The sequence below is a fragment of the Rhinoraja longicauda genome, chromosome 8 (assembly GCF_053455715.1).
Source record: "Rhinoraja longicauda isolate Sanriku21f chromosome 8, sRhiLon1.1, whole genome shotgun sequence".
Lineage (NCBI taxonomy): Eukaryota > Metazoa > Chordata > Chondrichthyes > Rajiformes > Arhynchobatidae > Rhinoraja > Rhinoraja longicauda.
The window spans coordinates 24,764,125-24,788,700 of NC_135960.1; the positions used below are offsets into that span (position 1 = coordinate 24,764,125).

The window sequence follows — 24,576 nt, forward strand, 5'->3', positions numbered from 1 at the left end:
TAGTACTCTTCATCTGACTTCATCACCAGGATTTTCTGTTTAATTCCCTTGTGTACCTTTGTGTTTATATAGCTTTCCTTTGAACAAAGGAACATTGTCTGGTAGGGGCAACTAACTTCTTCGGACACTTTTAGTGATGAAGTTATTCTTGAATTCCCCATCGGAACTTCTTCCCAGGACGAGAGAGAGCATTGCCTGACATGGTTGCAAGGATTAACTAAATGAGAACCACTGTGGAAGTATATTAAAAGATTTTGTGTGCAATGAAATTAATTTGAAAAGTAGAGTACATGGGGACTGGAGCATTATAATAAAATTATTGCTAAAATGTCTTCTATATTTTTCATAGGTGGCTAATCAAGTTGTTCAAGCATTGCTTACTCAAAAGGTGAGTCTCTTTATTAACTTCCCACATATACTTTAATTGTAATATAGTAGTCAACGCACAAACGATTAAATGATGGAGCCACAAACTACGCAGGAGTAGCTCAAAATGTTTATTAGTAGTGGATTTTGTAATAAGGAGTTAAAGTGAGATTAGAAAGCAACACAAATAATGTGATGAACATCTCTTTTCATAAGTTCATAAGTCATAGGAGCCGAATTAGACCTTTTGACCCATCAACCCTACCCTGCCATTCAATTGTGGCTGATTTATCTTTCCCTCTCAACCCCTTTCTTCTGCTTTCTCATCATCACCATTGACACCCTTACTAATCAAGAATCTGTCAATCCCCACTTTAAAAACACCCAATGACTTGACCTCTACACCTCTCTGAGGCGATGAATTCCATAGATTCATCATACTCTGACTAAAGAATTTCCTCCTCATCTCCTTTCTATAAGTACATCCTTTTATTCTGAGGCTGTGCCCCCTAGTCCTAGACATTCCCACTAGTCGAAATATCCTGTCCACATCCACTCTATGCAGGCCTTTCACTATTCGGTATGTTTCAATGAGGTCCCCCCTTTCACCGTCCGGCGCGGCCTGGAACGTGGCAACTACAACAGCCTGACCATGGGAGAAGACGGCAGGGGAAGAGAAAAGACATTCTGGCCTTCCATCACAGTGAGGAGGGGACTGGAGGAGACTCACTGTGATGGATGTTTCATTTTTTGTTTTGTGTAGGTTTGTGGTTGTGTGTGTAATTGCTTAGTTTATTGCTCTTATTGTTGGACTGTGGGAGACGAAATCTCGTCCAAAAGACTTGTTTTTTTGGATGACAATAAAGGTCATTCTGATTCTGATTCTGATCCATCTAAACTCCAGCGAGTACAGGCCCAGTGTTGTCAAACGTTATCATATGTTAACCCAATTATCCCCGGGTTCATTCTAGTAAGCCTCCTCTGGACACTCTCCAATGGCAGCACATCTTTCCTCAGATATGGGGCCCACAACTGCTCTCATTGCTCCAAATGCAGTCTGGCCAGTGCCTTATAAAGCCTACTCTGTATTCCATTTGCCACTTCTTAGCGCAATCCCAGAAGCTCAATGCTCTCAAGACAGTTGAACTAATTGTAGACTTTCAAAGAGATCCCCCTCCCCTCCCCCCACTCACCATCAACAACACCATTGTCACATCTGTGGAGTCATTTCAGTTCCTTGGAACCATCATCTCCAGGGACCTTAAATGTTGGGCCACCATCGACTCCACAGTCATAAAAGGCCCAACAGAGGATGTACTTCCTGCGGCAACTGAAGAAACACAATCTGTCACAGGCACTGATGGTCCAATTCTAAACTGCTATCATTGAGTTCGTCCTCACCTTCTCCATCATGGTCTGGTTTGGCTCAGCCACCAAGCACGACATCCGGAGGCTGCAACGGATCGTTCCCACAGCTGAGAAGGTTGTTGGCTGCAACCTTCCCCCCATTGACGAACTGTATACTGCAAGGGCCAGGAAGCGAGCGGGCAAGATCATCTCTGACCCCTCTCACCCTGGCCACAAACTCTTCGAAGCACTTCCCTCTGGAAGGCAACTCCGGACTGTCAAAACAGCCACAGCCAGACATTAAAACAGCTATTTTCCACGAGTGATAGTTCTACTCAATAACCAAAGTCTGTAGTCTCTTTTTTGCTCTGGTTTATTTTCACCCACATGTTTATACCGTAATGGTGTATCCTTATTGTTTTGATGTGTTTATGCTTTATTCTTAATTGTTAACTGTACGTTTGTGTTGTCATTTGTGAGCGGAGCACCAAGGCACATTCCTTGTATATGCACATACTTGGCCAATAAACTTATTAATTCATTCATTCATTCATTCATTCATTCATTCATTCATTCATTCATTCATTCAATCTCCCAACAAGTCCAGTCCCTGCTTTCTCTACACTACCTACCTCTCCATCTGTCTTTGTATCATCCTCTGACTTGGCCACAAAGCCTTCAATTCCCTCATCCACATCATTGATATAGACCTCTTTTATCTTGCATGATGGTGATGATTCCATTATCCCAATAAGATACCCGAGTAAAATCAGGCACAATAATTTCTTGAGTACTTTAATGTAAACAAAGATATGTCTGTATTGCTTGTACTTCAAGAAGTCTGGATTGATAACATTACAGTTCAGTGCTGGCATTAATGTCCTTATGACCTTAATCGGAATTGCTTATGTTGGAATTGAGGAACAGTGCGAGAGCTCAACATAAGAAGGTGAGTTACACCAGCACAAACTTGCCTGGCATTGATTTGACATAAAATTAAAATAAATATAAGGAAAGGGAAAATGCAAAGAAAACATATGGTTTAAATATTTACTTATATTAAAATTACAACATTTGCAATACCATGTTTACATTTGTTTAAAATTATTAGGCATATGAATATTTTTCTGGCCTATATCTTTCCATGATTTCAGTCTTTTGGGGAAATTCTCAGTTAAATCAACATGAATGCAACAAACCAACTTAAATTTAAGCAACCTATTTTGATGTCTTAATTATCCATATTAATCTAAATAAAAGTTTTTTTAAACTATTTTTTCTGTTATCCCTCTATCAAAACCACAGACTCGCTTATTTCTTACTCTTCACAATGATGGTTTGTACATTATATCATGCTAACGGATTTAGCTTTTCTCCAAAAGTAAGGCTGTTCTCATTAAACCCAGGATTCGAGATCAAGATTCAATTTAATTGTCACATGTACCAATTATGGTACAGTGAAATTTGAGTTACTAAATTAATGAAATAAAACATTAGTTGGTGAAAAATATGTCTGGAGCAAAAGTCACAACGCAAGTCACAGGTCAAAAGGATCCGGCTTACATATCTATATACTAAAACTCTCGTTTGTTTGTTTGTTTGTTCCTGAACTACAGCCAAAATGGTACACGATAGCTTGACAATTTTAGTCCCACCTTACTCACCGTCGTCCCTTTGGTGCTAATGGAAGAAGTTTAATTGAAATCGGTGTTATATTTTTAAAGTTATTCACATTTAAAAGTTTAAATCTATCTCCTAGGGTGGGAGGGAGGGGGGGAAGGGAGGGAGGGGGAAGATGGAGGATAAGGAGGGTAGAGGAGGATAGAATAGGGGGAGGGAGGGGGAGGGGGAGGGAGGGGAGGAGGGGAGGAGAGGAGGAGAGGATGCTGCACCAATACAGGAGAGGTTTGGGCCCAACGGGTCCACATGGTCTAGTTATTATATAAATGTGAGTTATAGCAAAAACATGGAACATTTAATTGAACTCATCATTCCTCAGTATTGATCAGCTGAAAAGTATGAAATATTAATAACTAGCTTTGATAAAATTTCTGTAATTCTTCATCACCACACATTTTACATTTACAGGATTTGAGAGAAGAATGTCTGAAACTGCGCACGAGGGTTTTTGATCTTGAGCAGCAGAATCGAACATTAAATGTTCTTTTTCAGCAGAGAGTTCGCCTGGCTTCTGACTCACTTCTACAGGTTTGTGCATTTATTTCAGGATATTTTTCTGTCAGCATTTTCTTGCTTAATTTTTAGTTATTTTTGAAAAGACTTTATATCAAACTATATTAAATTAGATACCATTTATGAAGATGAAAAATTTCAAGTTCATTAACATTGCAATCCATTTTTGAAGCAATCAAAAGACTTTCATAAATTTCATCTCTTATCCTTTCACTATCATTCTCCACACATAATGTTATTAAGTGGGAGGCAATAAAATTATGCAAAGAATCAACTGATCAACAGAAACATCAAATACAAATGAAATTAAATATCCTGATTAAACTTCACAGACTATATTGTGGTTTTCAAATACTTGGTCAACGGAGGAAATTACTTCGGGAGAAATCGGAAATTTATGTTATAAAATGTAACCTGGTGTGTCATTCTGGAAACGCATTATGAAAAATAATTTTTTTGCTAATGTATGCCTGTCTCAATACCAAATTCTTTAATTGCATTTTCTGATTTGAATACATACAGCAGCTAATATGTGAATATAATTAGCAATTTGTAAGAAAATAACTGCAGATGCTGGTACAAATCGAAGGTATTTATTTCACAAAATGCTGGAGTAACTGAGCAGGTCAGGCAGCATCTCAGGACAGAAGGAATGGGTGATGTTTCGGTTCGAGACCCTTCTTCAGTCTGAAGAAGGGTTTCGACCCGAAACGTCACCCATTCCTTCTCTCCTGAGATGCTGCCTGCCCTGCTCAGTTACTCCAGCATTTTGTGAAATAAATACCTATAATTAGCAATTTTGTCGTCATGTTAACACATTATGGTTTAATTTTCAAACATAATAAGCATGCTTCACTGTAATTACTGCAGAGAAAGACTGAGAATCTTTAGAGCAACTGTGGCAAATTGTTGATTGAAATTTGCTTGGTTGACCAATAGTATTCTTAGATACTAGTGCAAATTAAAGTTAAATGATTTATTTTTAATATTCTACTTATAGCTCATAATCATTACCTCATTGTACACAATGTTCTCCAGCCTGCATGCTCCAACCTCCAATTTCCTTAAGGTTGAGTTCACCCTAAGCTCTGATGTGCATTTTCTAAATCACACTAATCTTCTGTGCTCAGTCACATCCACTCTGGCAATGCCTCCATTGTAAAGCTCTCAGTGTTTTTGAATTATTCCATGCCCACAATCTCTGCAATTCCCTGCAAACCCTCCTCACAACATTTGCTTCTTGTTTTGTCCTGTCATGCATTGTTCCACGTAGAAGGATGAGAGGGGATCTTACAGAAACATATAAAATTCTTAAAGGATTGGACAGCCTAGATGCAGGAAAAATGTTCCCGATGTTGGGGGGAAGTCCAGAACCAGAGGTCACAGTTTAAGAATAAGGGGTAGGCCATTTAGGACTGAGATGCAGAAAAAAAAATTCACACAGAAGTTGTGAATGTGTGCCACAGAAGGCAGTGGAGGCCAATTCACTGGATGTTTTCAAGCGAGAGTTAGATTGAGCTCTTAAAGCTAAAGGAATCAAGAGATATGGGGAAAAGCAGGAACGGGCTACAGATTTAAGATGAATGGCGTTGCTGGCTCAAAGGGCCAAATGGCCTACCCCAGCACCTATTTTTCCATGTTGCTATGTTTCTATGCTATCCAAGTTTTAACCCTGGAATTCCTCATTTATCTATATGGCCATACTAGTCTGAACATGCCCGATCCTGTCTGATCTCGAAAGCTAAACAGGCTCAGGCCTGGTCTAGTACTTGGATGGGAGACCACCTGGGAATACCAGGTGCCGTAAATAGGGGCTAGTGGAATCAAGGGATATGGGGAAAAGGCAGGCACGAGTTACTGGTTGCGGATGATCAACCATGATCACAATGAATGGCGGTGCTGGCTCGAAGGGCCGAATGGCCTCCATGATGTACCTGCTTCATTACCTATTTTTTGTGAATAACAGTCTTGTGAAGCACCTTGGAATGATTTGCCACGTTATTTACTGTAATATATGTCATTGTTAACTAAGTGCATATTATTTGACCAGGAGAAAAACTTACCTTTGCATATTTTCCCATATTAATTTTAATGCAGAATATGTCTTCTTTTTTTCCAATCTTCCCGTTTTACATTAAGTATTGTGCATTGGCATTGGGCCTTTAAATATCCTCACTGAGTTGTCATAAGGTTAACAAATATTTGTTCAACTCATTCATTCCTGGCACAAACAATTATCTTTATTTAGTATTGGATTGTGGAAATTACGTTAAATCTTACTCATAGTGTTGTTGAAAATCAAATGTGTGATTAATGTATTAATTAATCACCATTTATAATTGATTACTAACAGGAAATGATGATTCAGAACTCCTATATTGGAGTGGCTTCTATATCCGTATGCAGAAAGATATTAAAAAGTATATTTAGCTACTCGGGCATGGGGTTTGAGAACCTGATCTTATCATCGAAGAAGAGAAGTGTTCCAAAATGACTTACCCTGTGTGATAGTGGTGCATGTGTGGAAAATCAAATTTACTTTCATTTTTCACTGTTGTCATGGCAGGAAGCTGAGTAGTTTTAGTTACTTTTCCAAGGTAAACACTCCAGATGAAGGTATAGGAAGGAACTGTAGATGCTGGTTTAAACCAAAGATAGACACAAAATACTGGAGTAACTCAGCGGGACAGGCAGCATCTCGGAGAGAAGGAATGGGTGACGTTTTTGGTTGAGACCCCTCTCCAGGGATGCTGCCTGTCCCGCTGAGTTACTCCAGCATTTTGTGTCTAACTCCAGATGAAGGTGCAATCGGTCCCTGGTAAATGTAATTTTAGATTTTTAGATTTAGATTTAGAGATACAGCACGGAAACAGGCCCTTCGGCCCACCGGGTCCGCGCCGCCCAGCGATCCCCGCACATTGACACTATCCTACACACACTAGGGACAATTTTTACATTTAATTAACCCAGCCACTAACCTACATGCCTGTACGTCTTTGGAGTGCGGGAGGAAACCGAAGATATCGGAGAAAACCCAAGCAGGTCACGGGGAGAACGTACAAACTCCGTACAGACGGCGCCCGTAGTCAGGATCGAACCTGAGTCTCCGACACTGCATTCGCTGTAAGGCAGAGTAAATGGAAGAGTAAATATGGCAAATTGAGAAGTGAGATATTGCTTAACTGGGTGAATGAGAACAGGGGTGAAACGTGAAGCATGAAAGGGATCTGGTTTAAATGAATACTCATGGAGCAGAGATGTGCATACATTTAACATCATTGGGAAATGGGGTGCTGGGCTGGATTGTATTGCGATAGCCAATTCTAGATGCAACATGAGTGTTTTAACAGTGGATGAACTGGGATAGTGCAGAAACGGGCGATATGAAGGTGGACAAAAGTAGATTTGGCAAAGATTTTGGTTCAGAAACTGAACTCAATTTCAAAGATTAATATTTGAATCCAGTAGATAAAATAAATTTGGAGAATGATGTGAGAAGATGGTGAGTGCAAATTGAAGAGAAACCTGAGAAACATGAGCAATGAGGGTACCCATGGTATACTTAAAGGCACGCGGAAGGATGTTGGGTGTTGGGAACGCCAGCAAGGCAACTGAGTGACACAACTGCTTGTAATATTTAGTTTTAACTCTAAACTGAGCAATTGCATTCTATGTAGCTTGAATGCTGATTTGTTCAACAATTTCTTCATTTTTGTGCTTCTTTTCATAATAAAATTGGCTTTTGTATATTCAATGATAATCCAATTTGTGGTATTTAGTTTGACATTTGTATTACTTTGATATGAATGCAGCCTTGTTTGAAGGATTTAAACATGGAGCTATGCGAGAGATGTGGTAGTTCATTGAGGATTTCATTCAAACCTTAAGAAAATATTAAATATTATTTTCTCTTAAAGCAATATAAGGGATGTGTCCTACATCACATTTTATAGCAGTTATTTATTTCAGATTTTTCAGATAATAATCATATTTTAAAATATGTATCCATGAGTGAATTTATTTCTCAGAGATCACCATCAATAATAGTCATTATTGTTTAATAAATGATATGAAATCAAAACAGATAACAGAGTTTCATTTTCAGTTGGTAAATGAGAGAAAGTCATGTAGAAAAAAATCATAGAATATTTGCAATAAAGATTCTTATCCCGTGTTGAGTATTGTTAAAAATGAAATTTAATCAAAACTGGGATTACTTGCTCTGACATTTCTCACACAGTGAAAGAAAATATACGAAATAAAAGTGAAACTTATAATTCATTTCTGTTTATATTGAAAGTAGCTTCTACAATTCAAATGACCATTCAGAGAATTAACATATTGCAAATTGGGCAAATACTTGGCTTTGCAACTGCTAGGATTGATTGACCACGACTTGTAATTAGGATCACACACATACCAAAGATTCTTTCACATTGTTCAGGAAAAATGAAATGCAGAAATGTTATGTGAGAATTATTATGCTGCCAAAATGGACAGAAATTTAGCTCATTAGTTGAAGTGAATTGCGATGGAATAATCGGGAACTACTTCTTTTCGTCTTTTTGAATGTGGGATGCAGTTGGTGTGAATTTCTCGTATTTTGATTATTAGATTTTATGAAATTACACTAAATAGCATATGTTAATATTCTAGATGTAAATTTGTAAATAATGAATCTTCTTCACAGAGTTGAACAAAATTCATACTTTCCGAAATCTTTAGGAATGTTGTGGTTTATTTCAAAGCAGGTTGTCAGTGGTGTGGATTTGAACCCTAATGAAAAAGAAACATTCTTCTTATTTTACATTATTGGAAGTCTCTGAGCTTAGAATGTTCTGTGTTCCATTAGGAAGGTTTTATGCACACATTTGTAAGAGGTTTAAGATAGTTATTGATAGGGACGGAGAGGGTCCATGTGTTAAAATGTTCAACTGGGGTAAGGCCAACTTTGAGGGTATGAGAGAAGGTCTCGCTCCTGGTTGACTGGAGCAGTTTATTTGAGGGGAAAGGAACATCGGCCAAGTAGGATGTTTTTAAAAGTGTGCTGATGAGAGCTCAGCATATGTACGTCCCCGTTAGAGTGAAGGGCAAAACAGGCAAATGTAAGGAAGCTTGGCTGACGAGGGAAATTGAGGAGTTGGTAAAAAATAAGAAGGACAGGTATAGGCAGCTGGGATCAAGTGCATCCCTGGAGGAGTTTCGAGAACTAAGGAGTAAACTGAAAAAAGGAGATCAGAAGGGCAAAGGAGATAGCTCTGGCGGGTAGCATTAAGGACAATCCCAAAAGATTTTATAAATACATAAGGGGGAAAAGGGTAACTAGAGAGAGAGAGTGGGACCTCTCAGGAATCAAAGTGTTCATCTCTGTGTGGAGCAACAGGAGATGGGCAAGGTTCTCAATGAGTAAAAGCCTAAGCCTAAAGGTCGGTCTTGGCTCAATGACACCACCAGAGCCCTAAGAAGGGAGTGCAGAAAATCAGAACGAAGGTGGAAATGTGATAAGCTTCAAATTTCCTTTGAAATTCTGAGAAACAATCTTCTCAAATACCAGGAAGCAATAAAGTCTGCGAGAGCACAATACTTTTCCGACCTTATTTCCAAAAACTCTCATAATTCCAAGGTCCTATTTAACACTATTACCTCTGTCATATGTCCAGCCCCCAGTACCAGCTTAGTTGGGTCCCCTGCTAAGTGCGAATAATTCTCTAAATTTTTCACTAGCAAAGTTGAGAACATTAGAATGAATATTTCCCCTCCCACCCATGACCTAGCTGTCTCACTGGTCTGTTCATCTAAATTGGACTGTTTCCAACCCGTCACTCTATTCTCCCTTACAAAGCTTGTCTCCACTATGAAACCTGCAACCTGTCCCCTTGACGCTGTCCCCACTGCCCTTCTGAAGGATGTCATTGCAATAGCCGGTCCCAGCATCCTCTCTATCATCAAAAGTTCTCTGGCCACTGGCACTGTTCCAACCTGTTTCAAGTATGTGGTGGTCCAGCCCCTCCTGAAAAAAACCTAACCTAGACCCCACCTTGCCTAGCAACTACAGACCCATTTCCAAACTGCCATTCCTGTCAAAATTCCTTGAAAAGGTAATTCTAAATCAACTACTGCCTTACCTACACCAAAATACCACCCTGGAAAGTTTCCAGTCAGGTTTCAGTGCCCAAGAGTCTGCCTTGTTGAAGGTACACAACGACCTGCTTCTCGCCATCGACACTGGCGACTGTGCAATCTTGCTCCTTCTCGACCTCAGTGCAGTGTTCGATACAGTGGACCACACCATCCTTATTGAGCGTCTCCAGTACGGGTTGGCGTTGATGGCACTGCCGTGAGCTGGTTCATTTTCTACCTCAAAAATAGGAGTTTCTCCATCAACATAGCCAATTATTCCTCTTCCCCAGCTAGCCTCTCCTGCGGGGTTCCACAAGGCTCCATCCTAGGCCCCATTTTCTTCTCTCTATACATGCTCCCCCTCGGCCAAATCATTCAAAGGCACGGCATTTCTTTCCACTGCTATGCGGATGACACACAGCTGTATCTCCCCCTGAAACCCAACAATCGGTCAAATTTAATCAGCCTCATGCACTGCCTTGAGGACATAAAATGTTGGATGGCACAGAACTTCCTTCAAATAATCGAGAGCAAGTCTGAGGTCATCCTATTTGCCCCCCCCCCCGACTCCATCAAAACGATAACAGGCAGCCTTGGAAACCTATCCTCCCTAGTCAAACCGCATGTCAAAAACCTTGGCGTGATGTTTGACTCTGCATTAAAGTTGGACAAGCAAGTCAACGCTGTGGTAAAAGCCAGCTTCTTCCAGCTTTGTACCATAGCTAAAATCAAACCATTCCTCCAATTTGACGACATTGAAAAAATCATTCACGCATTCATTTCCTCCCGCCTAGATTACTGCAACTCTCTATACACTGGGATCAGCCAATCATCCCTGTCCCGTCTGCAATTGGTCCAAAATGCCGCAGGTATACTCCTGACGGGTACCCGTAAAAGGGACCACATCACCCCGATTCTGGCCTCGCTCCACTGGCTCCCAGTACGGTACAGAATCATCTTCAAGCTCCTCCTATTCACATACAAAGCCTTAAAAGGGCTTGCCCCCCCCCCCCCCATATCAAAAATCTTCGAACCCACCACTCTATCTCCAGGTCCCTCAGGTCGGCCGACTTGGGGCTACTCACTATCCCGCAGTCTAGGCTTAAGCTCAGGGGTGACTGCGCTTTTGCGGTTGCAGCTCCTAGACAGTGGAACAGCATCCCTCTCCCCATCAGAACTGCCCCCTCCATCGAATCCTTTCAGTCCAGGCTCAAAACCTATTTCTATTCCCTAGCGTTTGAGGCCCTCTGAGGGGGCGCTGTGAATCAGTTTATGTATGTGCTGTATTGTTTGTGTGCCATTGTATGTTCGTTCTTAGTACCTGAACTGATGTACAGCACTTTGGTCAACGTGGGTTGTTTTTAAATGTGCTATACAAATAAAATTGACTTGACGACTTGAGTATTTCTCATTTGTATTTACCGAGAAGAAAGACAGTAAGACGGAGGAAATTGGAGCAGTCAATGGAAGTGTCTTGAGAGCAGTCCGTGTTACCGTCGAAGAAGTACTGAAGGTACTGTTGTATATGAAGGTAGACAAATCTCCAGGGCCTAATCAGATATACCCAAGGACATTGCGGGAAACTAGAGATGTTTTGTACATGGATTTCAGTAAGGCATTTGACAAGGTCCCGCATGGTAGGCTGCTCTGGAAGGTTAGATCGCATGGGAAGATAGCAGAATGGATAGCAAATTGGCTCCATGGAAAGAAGCAGAGGGTGATGGTGGAAGGTTACTTCTTGGACTGGAGGCCTGTGACTTGTGGTGTGCCTCAGGGTTCGGTGTTGGGCCTGTTACTGTTTGTCATCTACATCGATGATTTGGATGAGAACATGCAGGGCAAGATTAGCAAGTTTGTTGATGATACAAAAGTGAGTGGTTTTGCAGATAGTGAAAATGGTTGTGAAAGATTGCAGCAGGATCTGGATCGATTGGCCAGATGGGTGGAGGAATGGTTGATGGAATTTAATACAGAGAAGTGAGGTGTTGCATTTTAGGACATCGAACAAGGGCAGGATATACTCAGCAAACGGTAGGCTTCTGGGTAGTGTTTTAGACCAGAGGGATCTAGGGGTACAGGTGCATGGTTCCTTGAAGGTTGAGTCGCAGGTGGGTGAGGTGGTAAAAAAAGGCTTTTGGCACTTTCACCTTCATCAGTCAGAGTATTGAGTATAGAAGTTGGGAGGTTATGTTGCAGTTGTATAAGATGTTGTTGGTGAGACCGCATTTAGAATATTGTGCTCAGTTCTGGGCACCATGTTATAGGAAAGATATTGTCAAGCTTAACCCTTTCAAGATTTATGAGGATGTTGCCAGGACTAGAGACTATGAGCTATAGGGAAAGTTAGACAGATACATGGATAGGACTGGTTTGGAGGGATATGGACCAAGCGCAGGCAAGTGTAGCTGGGACATTGTTGGCTGGTGTGGGCAAGTTGAGCCTGTTTCCACACTGTATCACTGTATCATTCTATCACTCTCTGACCAATTACACTGCAACTCCCAGTGTGCAATGGAGCAGATGACCATCAGGGGCTACCATTTGAGCAGTCTTGCTTCTTTCCAAGAGGCATACAACAGAATTAATTATCCAATAGGTAATATCTATGTAGTTGGTATGTACTGGTTGGACAATTAGTGCAAGAGTGGAAAAAGAAGAAGTTTAGTTTAGTTTAGTTTAGTTTAGAGCTGCAGCATGGAAACAGGTCCTTTGTCCCACCGAGTCCACGTCGACCATCGATAACCCATTCACACTAGTTCGACGTTATCCAACCTTCTCATCCTACACACTACGGGCAATTTACAGAAGCTAATTAACCTACAATCCCACACGTCTTTGGAATCTGGGAGGAAACCGGAGCACCAGGAAGAAACCCATGGGTTTCACAGGGAGAACGGGCAAATTCCGCACAGACAGCACCCGAAGTCAGGATCAAACCCAGCACTCCGGCACTGTGCAGCAGCAGCTCTACCGCTGTGCCACCGTGTCTTGCTCATTCAAGTACCAGTCCAAAGGAAACAACATGATGTCTTAATTATCACCACTTTCTTTGCTCCTCACTCCTTCAGATTCAGACTTTTTGTTGGAGAGTTCCAAAAATTGAATGTATTTTTTTCTTTAATTTCTGTCTTTTCCTTTCACCTCTCACACATCTTGTTTTCCCTCTCTTAATTTTGACTGCTGTACATAATTTAATGTTAAATTAATCATTCTAGGTTGCATTTCATTGCAATTCCATGTATGCCATCGACTGTGCGTTCTTTGGTTCATTTTAATTTGTCATCAAGCTTATTGCAAACCTTTACAGAAAATCTGCGTGCACATGTAAATGTAATTAGTATCTGGCAACAACAGTAAAGTTATGACAGTAATATAAGTATTGCACAGTTTTATTAATCCTCATCGTGGTTTACATCTTTTGGATATATTTGAAGTAAAAAAAATATTGTGCCACTGCAAACCAGTTAGTTGAAGTTCCAATTGATTATAGAATGATTGTCTCATTAATTTAGTATATACATTAACTAACTTCATTTCAACTTTGAAACGAAAATAATGGAAAGACTTTACAGTCATGCAAACTTACCAAAAGATCCAAAGGTTTATTGTAATGTGTAGCTTATTTCTGGAAATGATGGAGGTAAAAGATTAAAAGATTAAATAACTGCCTTCAATTCCATTCCTCCATTTGGAAATCTTGAGCACATGGCAGAATGAAAATAAAAACCATATAAAAAAATTATGATGAAGGTATTCACTTGCAACACCAAGGTATTAACTAAACAAATATGGGTTGCATACACAACAATAAATAATCTCAAATATTCAACTCTGAGTCACATACAATTTTTCAGAACATGAAAGTAGTATTCAACCTGGGGGGGTTTTGTTTTACCCAAAGTGTAAAGAAGGCCAGACTGTTCTTGTATAGCTCGTTGACATATATTGCAGGAAAGACATCTCATTCTCGTTCTTTGTAGTAAGAAGAAACTCAATAGGTTCAAAATTTATTAACTTATTTGTGTCATAAAAAAATATTTGTAGTTGCTACATATCTTGAAGTACATGCCACATCAGTAAAATAGACATTCTAGCAGTTACTCTTCCACCCTGTCTGTTGTAATAATTACCTTCTCACCATGAAAGGACTAATGGCTTTCAAATTTGACAGGGATCACCTAGTTCACTGTAATCACCCAGTCCACTGTAATAAATGGCCCAAATGATTCTGGGTCATTCTTTTGTATGAGGCAAATAGAACATTAAGGTGGATTAAACCCCAGCCCTGACCAAATGCATCCTCTGACCTTGTGGGAAGATAAGGAAGAAATTACAGAGGCCTTTGCAGAGATATTTGCATCATATTTAGCATCGATGAAGTTCCAGAATACTGGAGAGTGGCTGATATTATATTGTTATTTAAGAAGCACAGCTAGGATAAGCCAGGGAATGACAGTGATGCAAAGTTGTTGGAACGGATTCTTGAGACAGGATCCACCAGCATTTGGATAAGCAGGGACTGATTAGAGATAGACACAAAAAGCTGGAGTAACACAGCGGGACAGGCAGCATCTCTGGAGAGAAGGAATGACAATAGACAATAGACAATAGGTGCAGGAGGAGGCCTTTCGACCCTTCGAGCCAGCACCGCCATTCAATGTGATCATGGCTGATCATTCTCAATCAGTACCCCGTTCCTGCCTTCTCCCACCAACGAATGGGTGGCGTTTCGGGTCGAGACCGTTCTTATAAGGTCTCGACCTGAAACATCACCCATTCCTTCTCTCCAGAGATGCTGCTTCTCCCGCTGAATTACTCCAGCCTTTTGTGCCTATCTTCGGTTTAAACCAGCATCTGCAGTTCCTTCTTACACACTGATTAGAGATAGTCAGTATGGCTTGGGGCAAGGGAAATCATGTCTCATGAATCTGAAAATGTTTTTTGAAGAGGTCACCAAGAGGGACAATTTACAATTTTACCAAGCCAATCAGCCTACAGACCTGCACATCTTTGGAATGTGGGAGGAAACCGTAGCACCCTGAGAAAACCCACTCCGGTCACGGGGACAACATACAAATTCCATACGGACAGCACCGTAGTTAGGATCGAACTTGGATTTTTGGCGCTCTAAGGCAGCAACTCTACCAGTGCACCACCGTGCTGCCCAGTTATATTTAATGATTTGGCCTGCACTGCCTTCTGTCAAAGAGAATTAATTCCACTAGCTCACTAGCTCCAGATGAAGAAATTTCTCCTGATCTTAGTTTCAAATGGCTTGCCCATATCTTGAGTCTGTCCTTCCTGATTCTGCACTCTCCAGTCATTGGGAAACAATCCCTTTTATTTAGTCTTTATTCACCTGTACTCTTCTAAACATAGGCCTAATTGACATTCGCTTTCTGTATTTATAGAGCTTTCTAATTTATTTATTTGTTTTTGGAGATTTGGATTTTGCTGGAAAAGTCAACATTTAATGGCAAATCCTGAACCCTGTCATTCTTCTGGTGAAAGTTTGCCTACAATGCTATTGGGGATGGAGGTCCAGGAATTAGATTCGTAAGTGATGAAGGAACAGTTATATAATTTAGTATAGTGAAGAGTATAACATGGTGAGTAACATTCTGGTGGCTGTGCTCTCTTGCAACCAAAGCCCTTGCCCTTGTCTGGTGTGGTGGAGATCATGGTTTTTGCAACCTCCGCCGCCTCCCCGGGGCCGCTGCCGCCGACTTTCCAGCCCTCTTCGCCGCCGCTGCCGCCGACTTCCACGAGACAACAACTGCCGCTGCCACCGACCCCGGGCTCCAGTTCCCCGCGGGCCTCCACCAGCGACTGTGTTGACCCTCGCCGCTCCACCGCCCAACAGCGGACCATAGCCGTCACTGTACCCGGCTCACAGGCTCAGTGCCAGCAGCAGGCCGCAGCCGTGCCCGGCTCACAGGCTCCACGCTGGGCCCACAGTCACCACGATGCAGAGTCCCACAGCGCATGGTCTGACTCCGCTTGGTCCTACTGCCCACTCCCTCCCACAGGGAACCTCAGCAGGGGTTCCACTGGGTCTCCCCCTTCCCCCTCTAGCCAGGCGTCCCGAGCTATTGCCCACCCATACATAGGTCCTCATGCCCCCCTCTGCTCTGTTAACCTACCACCCCCCTACCTTACATCGCCTCCACCTCTGCCTGCTCCACCTCTGCACCTCTAACCTTCCACCTACCTCGACTCCATCCTATCCCCCCTGGTCAAATCCCTCCCCACCTATGTCCAAGACACCTCACATGCTCTCCGTCTCCTCAATAACTTCTGGTTTCCAGGCTCCCACTCCCTCATCTTTACCATGGATGTCCAGTCACTACACCTCCATCCCCCACAACGATGGTCTTGATGTACTCTTTCTTCCTCGACCGTAGAACCAGCCAATCTCCATCTACTAACACTCTCCTTTGCCTAGCAGAGTTGGTTCGTACCCTTAACAACCTCTCCTTTGATTCCTCCCACTTCCTCCAAACCAGAGGCGTAGCTATAGGCACTCGCATGAGCCCTGGCTATGCCTGCCTCTTTATCGGGTACGTCGAACAATCCCTGTTCCAGACGTACACCGGCCACATCCCCGAACTCTACCTCCGCTACATTGACGACTGTATTGGTGCTACCACTTGTACCCATGCAGAAGTCGCTGACTTCATACATTTCACCACCAATTTCCATCCTGCTCTTAAATATACTTGAGGTATCTCCGACATCTCCCTCCCGTTTGTGGATCTCACCATCTCCATCACAGGAGACAGACTAGTGACTGACATCTACTACACACCCACTGACTCCCACAGCTATCTGGAATACACTTCTTCTTACCCTGTCTCCTGCATAAAGTCTATCCCCTACTCCCAATTCCTCCGTTAACCAACCTGATCTGGTGGCTGAGCACTTCAACTCCGCCTCCCACTCCCAGTCTGACCTTTCTGTCATGGGCCTCCTCGAGTGTCATAGTGAGGCCCACCGGAAATTGGAGGAACAGCACCTCATATTTCGCTTGTGCAGCTTACAGCCCAGCGGTATGAACATTGACTTCTTTAACTTTAGATAGTTCCTCTGTCCCTCTCTTCCCCTCCCCCTTCCCAGTTCTCCCACTGTCTTCCTGTCTCCACCTATATCCTTTCCTGGTCCCTCCCCCTGACATCAGTCTGAAGAAGGGTCTCGACCTGAAACGTCGCCCATTCCCTCTCTCCTAGATGCTGCCTGACCTGCTGAGTTACTCCAGCATTTTGTGATACCTTCGATTTGCACCAACATCTGCAGTTATTTTCCTACACACCTATGGTTTTTGGGAGGTGCTGTCAGAGTACAAGTACTAACAGTGGTGCACGTTCGCACAGTTGCATGCCATTGTTAGTGAAAATGAATACTTAGGATGGTAAACAGGATGCTAATCAAGCGTGCTGCTTTTTCCTGGATTGTATTGTTGGGAATACATATCTAGCAAGTATATAGTAATTTATCACTGAGCTAATTCATGCCATATACATGGTGGAATTATTGTTGGATGTCAAGTCAGAGTCACAACCAGTGGATACTTAGGGACTGAGTTACACGTATAACTACAGTAGTTAAATGGCTGTTTCATTTTAGTCTGGTAGAGAGTGATCACAATATTGAACGTGAGAGTAGTGGAATGCATAACCCATCGTGAGAAATAAGCCTACCTGACCTAAGGGAAGAATATAGGTGGAAGGAAACTGGTAGATAGCCATTGTTTGGCACTTTAGTGGCACTGATCAGCCCATTGTTGAATATCACTGCATACAGTTGTAAATTGTTTTATATTTTGAGGTGTAATAAATAGAATTGAATGGTGTGCAATCAAAAGCAAACATTCATTCTTCGCAGCTTGCGAAGGAAGGTCATTGATGAATTAGCTGAAGATGGCCAAGCCAAGGACACTGTCCTGAAGAACCTCTGGAACAATGTCCTAGGACGGGAATAATTGAATTTCAGCCTCCTTTGTTCTTGAAATGACTTTAAACATTGGGACATTTTTTAAGGGAAGGCACTTGCATCTTGCCTCTGAAATTCATTTATTTGGTCCAAGGCTGTGATGATGAAAGGAACAGAGTGGTCATGGTAAAACCCAAACTTGGCATCAATCAGCAAATTGTTAGTGATTACGTGCCGATTGATCGCACTGTAATTAACTGGATTGGATTTGCAATGATTTTTGTCAACAGGACATGCCTGGACAATTTTTGCAAATTGCTATACTGCCAACATTACATCTGCATATAAACAGCTTGCTAGATGTATGGCACAAAATGCTGGAGTAACTCAGCGGGACAGGCAGCATCTCTGGAGAGAAGGAATGGGGTACGTTTCTTCAGACTCTTGGTAGAGGTGTGGCCGGGTCCACTGTACTATAGGTGCAATGTTGTCAAGTCCCATCCTTGGGTCTATCCAGTACTGGGTTCCAGTACTTTGATTTAATCCAATGCTCGTAAGCTCAGCAGGTTTTGGTAATGCTCTTCAGAATGCATATACATCCATGCTGGAGCTTTATCAGGCTGTCATTTCATTTTTGGTATGTCCAGGACACTAGTAATTTCTATCAATGTTTCCTGGGACTGATACATCTCCCACTTGTGGTCTAGTAAGGGTGAGGTCAGGTAGGTTTATTTCTCGTTATGGTTCATGCACTAGACTCAATCTACTAGCTATATCCTTTAGAACTTCAACATTTTCTTCAGTATAGGTGCTACTATACCATTTTTGCTGATTAATGTTTAATTCTCCCAGCAAGTATACATTCTTTACTCATGATACCTCCAATACTTCTTCCAAGTGTTGTTCAAAATGGAGGAACTCTGATTCATTAGTTGAGGATAACAAAAGGTTGATTGCTATTCCTTCCCACCTTTTACCATCTATATATTACTAAAACTCTCTTTGTTTGTTATTTGTTATGAGGGTCGATGTAGATATATGTATATATATATATGTGTATATATGTTAGGATGTTTGTTATCAGCGGTGGTTTTGTGTCCCCATCCGAAAAGTGGATTCAATGAATATGATTATATTAGGTTGTTGTTTGAACATTTTTGCAGGACAATTCTCCCGATTTAGACACCCATCTCTAAATGTATGTGAGGAGAATGTTGTAAGGTCAACTGGCTTGAGAACGACTATTGGGAACCCCAGATTCAGTGCCTAGGTCAAAGTTGGGCAGTTCATCTGGTTTGTTCTTTTCCTGTTTTAATGTTGTGGTTGTAATATAACACAATGTGTTGCTTGGCCTTTTTAAGAGTCAACAACATTGATGGCTCAGGAATTGTGTAAGATGTTAGGTATCCTCCTTCTCCACATGATGTTTATAATCTAAATGGATTCTGAGGGCAGTTCAACAGTTTTGTGTCATCATTACTGTAGCTTGCAGTCTATAACTGTTGGTTATTAATATGAATTGATATTTTATTATGGAATTTGCACTCAGATCTCTGCATTGTTAGTCCAAACTTGTGGATTATGAGTTCAATAACTTAACTCCTGTATTTCCACCAAACTCTTTGCTCTTTTTCCCCCAACTTTACATCATTTTCAGGGTATATGTGTACGAAATCATAAAAAAAGGTTTAGGGTACAGAAGGAGACCATTGGCAGATGTCTCCATACCTGTTTAAATAAAGATCCTCAATCAAATTCATCGCTGGAAGTCCTGGGTCCAAGTACACCTGCAAGTATTGCTTACATTGAAGGTTTCAGCTTCTGCCATTTTGTGCAGTAACTATGTTCAGATTTAACCCTCCAGATTTATTTCTTTTAATTAGCTCATCTCCAAAATCCTATCATATTAAATGTTAATATTAAAACGTTTCAGTCTGCATTCACAGCACATCATTCACTCTTATATTCATTCACTCTTATATTTTGCTGTCAAATTCAGATGTAGTTATTTTTTAAATCCAACTACCTTGCCTTTAGCATATTGTATTCTGTATCCCCATTTTTAAATCCAAAATGTATTTGACTGTTTCTTTGTAAGTACCTGAATGTTTTTGAAGTATGTAATCCTTTAAATTCTTGCTACATCCTTAAGTAATATTCTGTAAGTAAGATGTTCATTTTGGCTCAATGGGAAGCACTATCTCCTTTGAGTCAGAAGATTATGAGTTCAAAACCATTTCCATAGACCTGAATACATAATCTAGGTTTGCACTCTGGTACAGTGTAAAGAAATCACAGAATAGTCAGTCCTGCTGATGTTTGCATGATATGGTAAACATTGATGGAACATTTTTGCAGATAAATTGATGCAATTCTAACTTTATAATAACTTCTGCACTTTACTGATTGGATGATCATGTAATAGTGAAATAATTTAAATGAATAATTTGATCTTTAATTATCCTCATTCTTTACTTTTGCCTCCAAAAATATTTTCTCACACTTATCCTAGTAATTTGCAACTTCCCCACTTAATCTCTATTGCACTAACATTCCTATATCCTTCTTAAGTCTTTAATTCTCATTGTTTCACAAATCTTGCTAATCTGGATTTAGTGTTGTGTAATGATCCTGATCTGATAAGGGGACTAGAGGTAAAAGAGCCATTAGGAGGCAGTGATCACAACATGATAAGTTTTACTCTGCAAATGGAAAGGCAGAAGAGAAAATCGGAAGTGTCGGTATTACAGTATAGCAAAGGGGATTACAGAGGCATGAGGCGGGAGCTGGCCAAAATTGACTGGAAGGAGGCCCTAGCAGGGAAGACGGTAGAACAGCAATGGCAGGTATTCCTGGGAATAATGCAGAGGTTGCAGGATCAATTTATTCCAAAGAGGCGGAAAGACTCTAAGGGGAGTAAGAGACACCTGTGGCTGACAAGGGAAGTCAGGGACAGCATAAAAATTAAGGAGAGGGAGTATAACATGGCAAAGAAGAGTGGGAAGACAGAGGATTGGGACTCTTTTAAAGAGCAACAAAAGTTAACTAAAAAGGCAATACGGGGAGAAAAGATGAGGTACGAGGGTAAACTAGCCAATAATATAAAGGAGGATAGCAAAAGTTTTTTTAGGTACGTGAAGAGAAAAAAAATAGTCAAGGCAAATGTGGGTCCCTTGAAGACAGAAACAGGGGAATTTATTATGGGGAACAAAGAAATGGCAGACGAGTTAAACCGTTACTTTGGATCTGTCTTCACTGAGGAAGATACACACAATCTCCCAAATGTTCTAAGGGCCGGAGAACCTAGGGTGATGGAGGAACTGAAGGAAATCCACATTAGGCAGGAAATGGTTTTGGGTAGACTGATGGGACTGAAGGCTGATAAATCCCCAGAGCCTGATGGTCTGCATCCCAGGGTACTTAAGGAGGTGGCTCTAGAAATAGTGGAAGCATTGGAGATCATTTTTCAATGTTCTATAGATTCAGGATCAGTTCCTGTGGATTGGAGGATAGCAAATGTTATCCCACTTTTTAAGAAAGGAGGGAGAGAGAAAACGGGTAATTATAGACCAGTTAGTCTGACATCAGTGGTGGGGAAGATGCTGGAGTCAATTATAAAAGACGAAATTGCTGAGCATTTGGACAGCAGTAACGGGATCATTCTGAGTCAGCATGGATTTACGAAGGGGAAATCATGCTTGACAAATCTACTGGAATTTTTTGAGGATGTAACTAGGAAAATTGACAGGGGAGAGTCAGTGGATGTGGTGTACCTCGACTTTCAGAAAGCCTTCGACAAGGTCCCACATAGGAGATTAGTGGGCAAAATTAGGGCACATGGTATTGGGGGTAGGGTACTGACATGGATAGAAAATTGGTTGACAGACAGAAAGCAAAGAGTGGGGATAAATGGGTCCCTTTCGGAATGGGAGGCAGTGACCAGTGGGGTACCGTAAGGTTCGGTACTGGGACCCCAGCTATTTACGATATACATTAATGACTTAGACGAAGGGATTAAAAGTACCATTAGCAAATTTACTAAGCTGATACTAAGCTGGGGGGTAGTGTGAATTGTGAGGAAGATGCAATAAGGCTGCAGGGTGACTTGGACAGGTTGTGTGAGTGGGCGGATACTTCGCAGATGCAGTTTAATGTAGATAAGTGTGAGGTTATTCACTTTGGAAGTAAGAATAGAAAGGCAGATTATTATCTGAATGGTGTCAAGTTAGGAGGAGGGGGAGTTCAACGAGATCTGGGTGTCCTAGTGCATCAGTCAATGAAAGGAAGCATGCAGGTACAGCAGGCAGTGAAGAAAGCCAATGGAATGTTGGCCTTCGTAACAAGAGGAGTTGAGTATAGGAGCAAAGAGGTCCTTCTACAGTTGTACCGGGCCCTGGTGAGACCGCACCTGGAGTACTGTGTGCAGTTTTGGTCTCCAAATTTGAGGAAGGATATTCTTGCTATGGAGGGCGTGCAGCGTTGGTTCACTAGGTTAATTCCCGGAATGGCGGGACTGTCGTATGTTGAAAGGCTGGAGCGATTGGGCTTGTATACACTGGAATTTAGAAGGATGAGGGGGGATCTTATTGAAACATATAAGATAATTAGGGGATTGGACACATTAGAGGCAGGAAACATGTTCCCAATGTTGGGGGAGTCCAGAACAAGGGGCCACAGTTTAAGAATAAGGGGTAGGCCATTTAGAACGGAGATGAGGAAGAACTTTTTCAGTCAGAGAGTGGTGAAGGTGTGGAATTCTCTGCCTCAGAAGGCAGTGGAGGCCAGTTCGTTGGATGCTTTCAAGAGAGAGCTGGATAGAGCTGTTAAGGATAGCGGAGTGAGGGGGTATGGGGAGAAGGCAGGAACGGGGTACTGATTGAGAGTGATCAGCCATGATCGCATTGAATGGCGGTGCTGGCTCGAAGGGCTGAATGGCCTACTCCTGCACCTATTGTCTATTGTCTATTGTCAGCATACTTTGGTATTACATATCTAAATTATTGTTCACATCTACCTCAAGATATACTGACAAACTCCTCTACAGTTTGATCAACTCTCCTAATTCTTCATTTTTTAATATGTCAATAAACTTCCAGTCATAGTTATACATTTCCATATATGCTATGCAATTGAACTTTTCTGCATTTGAAAACAGAAATCTCTCAAATGCTAGGCATCTTATCAAATTCTCTGACTCTACTGCTTTTTCCTTACCTCCTATTTTTCAAAGAGGGTCACGCATGACCCATCCTTACCAAATTCATGCTCACTGCCATTGATTAAAGAATGCTCATCACTTTCAGTGCATCCCCTCCCTCTGTGAACCAAAATGGCGTATTGGCTGCTTCCTATGTCCATAGACCATTTACATTTTAAAGATAAATTTGAAATTGAAGGGGGATTCTTGGTTACCATCTTTCTCGGATTTCTTTCAACAACTTAAGTTGGACATCATTATAGAGTCATACATACAGAGTGGAAACAGGCGCTTCGGCCCAACTTGCCCACGCCAACCAATATGCTTTTGGACCATTTCCCTCTGAACCTCTAAACCTATCTTAACTATATCTATATACTAAAACTCTTGTTTGTTTGTTTGTTTGTTCCTGAACTACAGTCAAAACGGTACACGATAGCATGACAATTTTAGGTCCACCTTACTCACCATTTTGGTGCTAATGGAAGAAGTTTCATTGAAATAGGTATTATATTTTTTGAGAAGTAAGACAAGGGCAGGATCTTCACATTGCATTGTAGGACCCTGGGGAATATCATGGAGCAAAGGAATCTAGGAGAACAGGTACATAGTTCCCTGAAAGTGGCATCACAAATATATAAGTTGGTAAAGAAGGCTTTTAGTACATTGGGCTTCATCAGTCAGGGTATTGAGTATAAAAGTTGGGACTTTTTGTTAGAGTTGCACAAGACGGCGAGGCCACATTTTGAGTGCTGTGTTCAGATTTGGTCACCTTGCTACAGGAACAATGTCATTAAGCTGGAACGAGTTCAGGGAAGATTTATGAGGATGTTGCCAGGGCTCGAGGGCCTGAGGTAGGACAAGGTTGGGCAGGGAAGAATTTATTTCATGGAGCACAGGAGGCTGAGGGATGATCTTATGGAGAGGTATATAAAATGATGAGTGTAATAGGTTGGGTGAATTTACGGACAATTTACTCAGTGCAGGGAAATCAAAAACTAGAGGATATGGGTTTAAGGTGAGAGGGCAAGATTTACTAGGAGCCCGAGGGACATCTTTCAAAGGGTAGTAGGTAATGAACTGCCAGAGGAGGTCATTGAGGGAGGTACTACAACAGTATTTAAAAGACTTGGACAACGTGGATAAGAAAGATTTAGAGGAATATGATCCAAATAAGGGCAAATGAGAGTAGCTTAGTTGCGGGATTTTGGTCAGTATAGATGAGTTGGGCTGAAGGGCTGGTTCTAGTGTTGGATCTCTATGATTTTTTGACGTATACCTGTTACCTTCAGAACTGAATGGTTCTGCCTTCTCTAATCATTACTTACTTAGATGTGTATAAAATTTATTTTGTTATCAGCTCATTATCATATTTCATTTGAATCTTCTGCATTCAAATATTTTCAAGAGTCTCTTCAGTAATG

The 24,576-nt window shown here is 41.4% G+C and overlaps 1 protein-coding gene and 1 pseudogene across 3 annotated transcripts in view; both read left to right on the forward strand.

The window, feature by feature from the left end:
• The window catches only part of nckap5l (NCK-associated protein 5-like), a 542,250-nt gene that overhangs the window by 399,500 nt on the left and 118,174 nt on the right, over nt 1–24,576 (forward strand). For all 3 annotated transcript variants that reach the window (XM_078403437.1, XM_078403436.1, XM_078403439.1), the window contains exons 7-8: nt 350–388; nt 3,802–3,921. In XM_078403437.1, the coding sequence (XP_078259563.1) occupies nt 350–388; nt 3,802–3,921 (159 nt within the window). The remainder of the gene's footprint in view (nt 1–349; nt 389–3,801; nt 3,922–24,576) is intronic.
• LOC144596407 (5S ribosomal RNA) lies at nt 5,597–5,716 on the forward strand (annotated as a pseudogene).